This window comes from Saimiri boliviensis, chromosome 13 (genome assembly GCF_048565385.1).
Source record: "Saimiri boliviensis isolate mSaiBol1 chromosome 13, mSaiBol1.pri, whole genome shotgun sequence".
NCBI classification, from domain to species: domain Eukaryota; kingdom Metazoa; phylum Chordata; class Mammalia; order Primates; family Cebidae; genus Saimiri; species Saimiri boliviensis.
The window spans coordinates 57,074,799-57,084,470 of record NC_133461.1 but is presented as its reverse complement, the minus strand read 5'-3'; the positions used below and the strand labels follow the sequence as shown (position 1 = coordinate 57,084,470).

The window sequence follows — 9,672 nt, the reverse complement described above, 5'->3', positions numbered from 1 at the left end:
GGGTCCTCCCAGCAGAGTATGGGGAGCAGCAGCAACTCTGCCCTCCCCCACACCTTCCCCCACAGGTCAGCGTTTTGAGGATTCCTATGGTTGCTTTTTCCTCTTTCTTATTACGATCTATGTATGTTAAATATATTTGCATAGTTATTGGTATATGAAAGCCTTGCAATAAACCTTCGAAAGCATTTAATTAACCAGTATTGAAGCATTGTGAAAACTTCTACACCGTTTAAGTAAGCACAACTAAGCTGACTGGAACATGGATACAAGTAGTGACACAGTGCAGGAAAGAGGGTGTTTTCAGAGGCAGAACACAAGGCAGAAAGCCTCATAGACTGAATAAGCCCATGATGTGTGGTGAGGCACTAAATTAGCCTGGCTGACAGGGAGCAAAAGATGCTGCATAAGGAGGGAAGAGACAGGAGTGGGAAGGCGGGGGTGGTAACCATGAACATTGCCGGAACGCTCTGGTGGCCCGCTGGAGAGGGAGCCTAGAGAGCATCAGAGATCAAGGTATTGCAGTGATCCCAGCAGGCAGCACAAATGGACTGTGGCTCTCTCTCCTCCAGTATTGTGCCTTGCCTTAATCTCCCTGGTCTCTCTGCTTCTCTTCCACTCAAGGTGGCCATCAGGCTCTGCCCAGGTTCCTTTGTCACAGGCTGGAAACTCTCTCAAGGCAGAAAGCTGGAGAAACGGCAGCGTTCAGCTTGTTTGTTTCCCATGTCTCATCTGTCCTTCGTGGCTGCTCTGGCTGCTGTGTGTTGGAACCTGGAGTGGAGAAGGTGCAAAGTTGGGCGTGGGGAGTCCCCTTGAAAGGTTAGTGCAGCAGCTCAAATGGGCTATGATGGATTCTACATGGGGGATGTAGTGGAAGATGGAGAGACAGAGAAGTTTGAGATGTATTTCTAAGGCAGAAGCAGGGCTTGGTGAGGATGTAGAGTTGAGGAAGAGGGAGGAATCAAGAGCGATTGGGCTTTTTCATCAGTATAAAGGTGATATTAGCATGAGGCACTCACCCAGGACTTTTTTTTGAGGGGTCTTGCTCTTGTTGCCTAGGCTGGAGTGCAGTGGTGCAATCTTGGCTCACCACGGCCTCCACCTTCTAAGTTCAAGCGATTCTCCTGCTTCAGCCTCCCTAGCAGCTGGGATTATAGGTGTTTGCCACCACACCTGGCTACTTTTTGTATTTTTAGTACAGATGGGGTTTTGTCATGTTGGTCAGGTTGGTCACGAACTCCTGACCTCGTGATCCACCCACCTCAGCCTCCCAAAGTGCTGGGATTACAAGCGTGAGCCACTGCGGCTGGCAATTCCTTATTTTTTTCAGAGATTAGTTTCACTCATCCCATCTCCAGCCTGTTGCCCAGGCTGGAGTGCAGTGGCATGATTCTAGCTCACTGCAGCCTCAAACTCTTGGGCTTAAGCAATCCTCCTGCCTCAGCCTCCTGAGTAGCTGGGACTAGAGGTGCACGCTACCATGCCCAGCTAATTTTTACATTTTTTGTAGAGATAGGGTCTCACTATGTTGCCCAGGCTGGTCTTGAATTTGTGCCCTAAAGCAACTCTCCTTCCTTGGCCTCCCAAAGCCCTGGGATTACAGGCATAAGCCACCACACCTGACTCCAGAACTGCTTCTTAAAATTATCCTTGGAAAAGTTGCTAAGTCTGTTTTCTCATCAGTAGATCTATGAATCTGGCTCATTATCACAGCTGACATCATAGCCTTAGGGGTTTCTTGTTAGCTTTGATCTTATCATTCTCCTGTTTGAATTTTTTTTATTGTGGTCAAATATACATATTTATCTTCTTAGCTATTTTTAAGTTCAGTGGCATTAAGTATATTCATATTATTGTGCAACCATCACCACCATCCAACTCCAGAATTCTTTTCATCCTGCCAAATGGAATCTCTGTGCCTGTGAAACAACTCCCCATCTCCCCAACCTCTGGCAACCACCATTCTGTTTCCTTTCCCTATGCATATTACTTTTTTTTTTTTTTTTTTTTTTTTTTTTTTGACTGTCTCACTCTGTTGCCCAGGCTGGAGTGCAGTGGCATAATCTCAGCTCACTGCAACCTTGGCCTCCCAGGTTCAAGGGATTCTTCTGCTTCTGCCTCCCAAGTAGCTGAGACTACAAGCGCCCAACACCATGCCCAGCTAATTTTTGTATGTTTAGTAGAGACGGGATTTCACTATGTTGGCCAGGATGGTCTTAAACTCCTGACCTTGTGATTGCCCGCCTTGGCCTCCCAAAGTGCTGGGATTACAGGCATGAGTCATGGTGCCTGGCTGCATTTTACTCTCCTTTATGAGTAGAATTATACAGGTCCTTTTGTGACTGGCTTATTTCACAAACTGTAATGCCTCAGTTTTTTTGTTTTTTGTTTTTTTTTTTAAGACGGGGTTTCACCATGTTGGACAGGCTGGTCTTGAACTCCCCGACCTCAGGTGATCCGCCCACCTTGGCCTCCAAAGTGTTTGGATTACAGGCATGAGCCACCATGCCCGGCCTTTCTTTTTTTTTTTTAAATGCCTCAAGTTTGTTTTGTTTTGTTTTGTTTGTTTGTTTGTTTGAGATGGAGTTTCCTCTTGTTACCCAGGCTGGAGTGCAATGTCGCGATTTCGGCTCACCGCAACCTCCGCCTCCTGGGTTCAAGCAATTCTCCTGCCTCAGCCTCCCGAGTAGCTGGGACTACAGGCATGTGCCACCATGCCCAGCTAATTTTTGTATTTTTAGGAGAGACGGGGTTTCACCATGTTGACCAGGATGGTCTCGATCTCTTGACCTTGTGATCCACCTGTCTCGGCCAATGCCTCAAGTTTTATCCGTGTTGTAGTACATGTTAGAATTTCCTCCTTTTACAGACTGAATCATATTCCACTGTATGGATATACTACATTTTGTGTATCCATTCATTCAACAGCGAACACTGGGTTGTTCCACCTTTCATCTATTGTGAGTAATGCTGCTATGAGCCTGGATGTACATCTATTTGTTACCCTGCTTTCAATTCTTTTGGGTCCCAGAAATAGAATTCCTGGATTACATGGCAATTCTGTGTCTGATTTTTGGAGAAACCACCATACTGTTTTCCAAAGTGGCTGTACCATTTTACATTTCCACCAGCAATGCACAGAAGTTCCAATTTCTCCGCATTCTCATCAACACTTATTTTCTGTTTTGTTTTGTTTTGTTTTTTATCCATCCTGCCTGGTAGGAAGTGGTATCTCACTGTGGTTGATTCACATTTCCCTGATGATTAGTGATTGAGTATCCTTATTGAGTATCTGTACTTATTGCCCATAATACATCTTCTGTGGATAAATGTCTATGTAAGTCCTTGGCTCATTTTCGAATTGGGTTGTCTGTTTTGTTGTTCTGAGTTGCAGGAATTCTTTATATAGCCTGGATATTAATCCCTTATCAGATACATGGTTTGCAAACATTTTCTCCTGTTCTGTGGGTTGGCTTTCCACTCTGTTTACACTGTCCTTTGAGGCACAAAAGTTTGATGAAGTACAATTTATCTATATTTTTCCTTATGCTGCCTGTACTTTTGGTGTCATATTCATAATTTGGGTTTTTTTAATAATTTTTTTTCCCCAGCAGGGCATGGTGGCTCACGCCTGCAATCTCGGCTCTTTGGGAGGCTGATGCCAGTGGATTGCTTGAGGTCAGGTTTTGAGACCAGCCTGGCCACCATGGCGAAACTCCGTCTCTACCAAAAAAAAAAAAAAAAAAAACCCCAAAACAAACAAAAAACAAAAACACACACACACAAAAATTAGCTGGGCTTGGTGGCCCACGTCTACTACTGTAGTCCCAGCTACTCGAGAGGCTGAGATGGGAGAACTGCTTGAATTCAGGAGGCGGAAGTTGTAGTTAGCTGAGATTGTGCCACTGCACTCCAGCCTGGGCAACAGAGTGAGATTTCATCTCAAAAACAAACAAACAAACAAAAAAACAAAATAAAAATAAAATAACAATAAGAAGAAGATTGGCGCCAAAACTCTGTCCATTTTACAGCTGGTGAAACTATTAAACAAATACATTGATGAGCTCCTCCGACCCGTCATTGGTTGATTCTCAGGCCTGAAAATCTTATCCTGGGCTCCCCTCAGGTATCCCCACTTGCCCTGAAGAACAACAAGGCGGGTGCCTCAGTGAGATCTGAAACATGCTCCAGAATAACCTGCCAGGACCCTGTAGTTTCATCAGCCCCAGTCAGTGGGCGGGGGGGGGGGGGGAGGGGGGAGTGCATTTCGGTCTTTTTATTTGTTCAAGTTCAAAGTTCCCCCTTATGTTAAAAAAATAAAAAAAGAGCTTCTGGAATACAGAATCTATGAAATGTTTTATAATGTATTTACTTTGGAGCACTACCCTTTACTAGAGCAAAGAATCCCATACTTAGAGTGAACCAGTAGATTGGTTAAACCATGTTACCAAGTCCTCAGGAGGGCAAACTGATAAGCTGCAACCACTGCCCAGCCAGTATCCGATTGCTTTTAGTGCGTCTGAGTAGTCATCTGTAATTTCAACAGGTGGCAGAAAGTTCTGCTGCACTTCCCTCGCCACAGCTCCACTCACCACTTAGTGTATATTTTAAAGCAATACAGCAATGGGTCTGCTTAGAAGGGGTTTTAAAGGGAAAGATAAACAAGGGCTTTCTTAATTAAGTACACAGCAGGGCAACGTGATGGGCGACCACGAAAGGAACTCAGGGAGCCTCTCAGCAGCCCGGCCTCCTTTCGTGGCAAAACTGGAGTCAACTTGACTATTTTAGGGGCGCTGGGTGGACAGGTGGCTTTTCCAGCCAAGGCAGGGTATGCTGGCTTTTTCTCTGGTGGTGTCCAAGAGTGTAGAGAGAGTGTCGAATAGTGACTTCGGATTCTGGCGACTTGGGCTCTCCCCGGGTGAAAGCGAGCGCGCTCCCAGCTGCCCGGTCTCCTTCGGGAATCAACCAGAGCACGCACTTGGAAACTGTGAACCCGGAGGACGTTCTGTAACTCTCCTTGCCCCAGAGCCATTTGGGGAAGGGGCCACCTTATCCCGCCACCCCTGTGGCACAGCCGCTCCCCATCCTCTCCCCCCACACTCGCTAGGTAGTTTGGGGTACTGTAGAAACGACCCTAGCAGCCGCGGCACTTTCGGCGCACACCGAAGGTGAATGCTGGAGCGTCCCGGGAAAGGCTTTGCTCCCGACTTCATCCTGATAGTTCTGCAATGGGAAAAAGAGAGAACCTGGGCGAGCGGGGCCAGGGCGCGCAGGAGATGCAGGCGAGAAAGTGGCCAGCAAGGGCAGGCGCGGGCCGAGGGCGGGGCGGGCGCGGGAGGGCGCGAGGGGGGCGTGGGCGCGGCCGCCAGCTCGGCCAGGCCGGGCCAGGGGGAGGGGCGCTGGCTGGAGCGGCGCCTCCCGCCCGGGGAGAGCGGCGCGCGCGGCAGCCCCGCTGCAGGAGAGCGCCGAGCGGGGACCGCTGGGAGCGCGGGCCGGCGACGGCGAGGGAGGGCTGAGGCGCAGACAACCGGCGCGCGGTGCAGCTGCCATGGGCGTGCAGTGAGCCGCCGCTCAGGACAACTTCCTCGGCTGCGCGGCGCTCGCGCGGAGCTCTCTGGCTGGCGGTGCGTCCCCTCCGTCACCATGAAAGGTAGGAAGGCGGCAGCTCTGCGGGGCTTCGGGCCGGGGTGGGGGACGGGGTGCGGGGTGCGCGGGAGGCGTTGGAGGTGCCTCCCGGGCGAACTTTCCCTTGGGCTGCGGGCCCGGGGAGCCGGGGCCGCCAGAACTCAGGGTTCGGGCGCGGACACTGGGGGCGCACCCGGGTCCCGAGTCGGGCAAGGCTGGAAACCTCGAGGTTGGGGTTTAGAAGCGCGCTAGTATTCGCCTCCCATCGCGTCTTTGCAAGTAGTTTGAAGCCCTAAGTCGTTGTTTACGGATTCCAGTTTCCAACTTTTTAATTGAAAAAACATGCCGAGGAGAGTGGAGGCATCGCCATCCCTCCCAGTCGGTTTTCCGCTCCGCAGCGCTCCCCACGCTTGCCCCATCCTCTCTCCTCCCGCCTCTCGCTGTTTCCCGGTCCAAGCAGTCCCCGCGCCGGCGGGCGGGTATTTTCTTCGGGACTCGGGATGTTCTCCGTGAGCCCTTGCCACATCTGGCAATGATTAGGTGCCCGCGGAGTTCAGCTGGCTAGGGAAGTGCATTTGGCATCTTTCTCCATCAGATCCACCGACTGGAAAATAGCTGCTCTCGGTTCCGCGTCCCTTCCACGTGCTCGCCTGTGGGTTTGGCCTGCCCACGTGTGTTCAGGGTGACACACAACAGCCCGTAAATCGACCCCTGCCTGGTGTCCTCTGCAGGCCGCTTTATGGAAGTGTCAGATGTTATCGTACTTTAAAAAGAAGCACAAGAAGAAGGGCTTTGCAGGGCAGCCTTCTGTTTAGTGGAAGCACGGAGATTTGTCAGCGGAATCCTGATTTATGCGTGAGATAAATAACTGCAGCGGAGGCATCAAAGAGTCGTTCAGGAATGGGCCCGCGTGGTGTTTACACAAGGCTTGGTGTGAGAGTTCCCGGTTCCGTGCTACGATAACACAGCCCCGCGCCGTCCCGGGCTGGGTGCGAAATGCCATCTGACCGCGGTGACCGAGCTTCCTGCCGCCAGAGATCTGGCGATGCGATCGCTTTGACTTACCAGGGTTGCTGTCTGAGGGAAGCGCCGGGAAGCCCCAATGCTCTTGGAAAGTAACTTGGCTCTGCAAAGTTTTTTCTGAAGGGCAGTTCGCGCTGAACTATCTGGAGCGATAATACCCTACCAATCCACTCACCTTCCAAGGGCTTTAGGTCTCCACGTCTGGAGACCTCGGGAAGGGAGGTGACTGATGGCCAGGTGAAAGTGGTCTGCCCCAGGGAAAAAAAAAAACAAAAGGCACAATACAACTTTCTGCCTAGAGAATTTCAAAACGCGGTAGCGTGCTTTCCTTCTGTTTCCATCTCAGTTTCTCTTCTCTTATTTACATTTTAGAAAACACACACATTCCAGGCCGGGCGCGATGACTCAAGCCTGTAATCCCAGCACTTTGGGAGGCTGAGGCGGGTGGATCACAAGGTCAATAGATCGAGACCATCCTGGTCAACATGGTGAAACCCTGTCTCTACTAAAAATACAAAAAATTAGCTGGGCATGGTGGCGCATGCCTGTAATCCCAGCTACTCAGGAGGCTGAGGCAGGAGAATTGCCTGAACCCAGGAGGCGGAGATTGCAGCGAGCCGAGATCGCGCCATTGCATCCCAGCCTGGGCAACAAGAGCGAAACTGTCTCAAAAAAAAAAAAAAAAAAAGGAAAAGAAAACACACACATACACACATTCCTTAGCTAGCTTTAATTGAAGAGCCTTCCTAGAAAGGAAAGACTTTCACAGGACTAAAAGTTACTCTGGGGCTTAGTTATCATTTTAGCCAGGAGTGAATCTTCTCTTTGCTGGTCATTAGGCCAGTGGTTTTTGAAGCTTGGGAAGATAAACCACCTACTCACTCGGTCAGCTCCTACGTGGGTTCTTAAACTCTGAAACTTTTGTTATACTTTTTACTGGGTAAAGGAGCGCTATTTTTTTTTTTTTTTTTTTTTTTTTTTTTTTTTTTTTTTGAGATGGAGTCTGGCTCTGTTGCTCAGGCTGGAGTGCAGTGGCGCAATCTCGGCTCACTGCAACCTCTGCCTCCCGGGTTCAAGCAGTTCTCCTGCCCCAGCCTCCCAAGTAGCTGGGATTACAGGCATGTGCCACCATGCCCGGCTAGTTTTTTTGTTTCCCCATATTGGCCAGGCTGGTCTCGAACTCCTGACCTTGTGACTCACCTGTCTCAGCCTCCCAAAGTGCTGGGAGCCACCGCACCCAGCCTACAGTTCTCTTTTAAAAATGAAAATATTCTGGCAGGTTGAGAATACAGGCTCATGCCTGTAATCCCAGCACTTTGAGAAGCCAAGGCAGGCGGATCACCTGAGGTCAGGACTTCAAGACCAGCCTGGCCAACATAGCGAAATCCTGTCTCTATTAAAAATACAAAAAAATTCGTTGGGCGTGGTGGCTGGCGCCTGTAATCTCAGCTACTGGGGAGGCTGAGGCAGAAGAATTGCTTGAACCCAGGAGTTGGAGGTTGCAGTGAGCCGAGATCAAGCCACTGCACTCCAGCCTGGGTGACAAGAGTGAGATTCCATCTCAAAAAAGAAAAGAAAAGAAAATATTCTGTAAGAGGTTTGCTTACCAATTATTACCACGTGATCTGTTATTTATTACATTTGTCTGAGTGGTGAGGTGGGGAAGGGAGGGGCAGCAATAAAATTTTTAGTACCTACTAAGTGCCAGCCACTGTACTATACACACTACAAACACATTGCAATTAATCCTCTCGACAGCCTTGACAGTAGATATTTCAATCCCAACAGTATAGGTATGGAAACTGAGTCTAGAAGAAATAGGAACTGGCAATTAGGACAGGGTAGGCCTCTAAACACAAGCCTTGTCAATTACCCAGTGTGGCTTGGAAGGCACTAGGACACCAGATAGATAATCTCTGGTGAAGATGACTAGAAAAAAAGCGAATCTGAGACAACTAAGTAGCCAAGTAACCTGCAGTTGGTGCTGTATCCAGGAAGAGGTAGAGCCAACCAGTTGGCCCTAAACTTTGGAAGCCTAGACAAAAGGAAAGCTGCTATACTAAGTGGAATTATTTTGACCATTTGCCATAGGGAACCAACTAAAGGTTTTCCGCAGGGTTTCTGATTACATCAAATAGTTATTAACTCACCATGCTTCAGAAAGCCAACATGATAGAAGGCAATGAATGACAAGCCTTGTAAATGCTTAGAATAAACGTGTTAATCTAAAACATTCTTGGCCAGGTGAGGTGGCTCATGCCTGTAATCCCAACACTTTGGGAGGCTGAGGCAGGTGATCAGGAGTTGGAGACCAGCCTGGCCAACATATAGTGAAACCCTGTCTCTACTAAAAAATACACAAATTAGCCGGGCATGGTGGTTCATGCCTGTAGTCCCAACTACTTGGGAAGCTGAGGCAGGAGAATTGCTTGAACCTGGGGGGTGGAGTTGCAGTGAGCCAAGATTGCGCCCCTACACTTCAGCCTGGGTGACAGAAGCAAGACTCTGTCTCTCAAACACACACACACACACACACACACACACACACCCCACATGCTTTAGCCAAATAGAAAATCAGCGAACACCACAGAAGCTACAGAAGTTCATTTGCAAAAGCAAATATTCCTGTGCAAGTCAGATGCCTTTTTAGGGTACCAACATGACTTTCTAATTTTGGTGTTTAAACCTGGTTATGGCCTTTGTAATGACTCAGGCTCTTGGAGTGTATGCCTGCATCTGCGGTGAGTCACAGCGCCACCTATCTGTTGCATTCATCAAACATCTATTTCCTCCATCCCTGGAGTCACAAGTACCAGAATAATGACATCATTATATGTTATCCAGAAGAAAATTAATTTCTCTGTTGCTGCAGTACTTCAAGTTTTTCAAACTGATTAAAACATGAAGTTTGTTTTAAATTATTTCCAATTTCATTTTCAATTAGCTGTACTACACCATAAATCTCATGGCTTTTTGGATACATATTCACATTCTTGACGAAGGAATCTGACTCCTCTAGAGTTAGGT

At 48.7% G+C, this 9,672-nt stretch overlaps 1 protein-coding gene across 1 annotated transcript in view; it reads left to right on the top strand.

Moving 5' to 3' along the window:
* Positions 1–5,392: 5,392 nt before the first annotated feature.
* Positions 5,393–9,672, top strand: part of COLEC12 (collectin subfamily member 12) — a 182,351-nt gene continuing 178,071 nt past the window's right edge. The window contains exon 1 of the mRNA XM_003924795.4: positions 5,393–5,647. Within this exon, the coding sequence (XP_003924844.1) occupies positions 5,641–5,647 (7 nt within the window). The 5' untranslated portion in view covers positions 5,393–5,640. The remainder of the gene's footprint in view (positions 5,648–9,672) is intronic.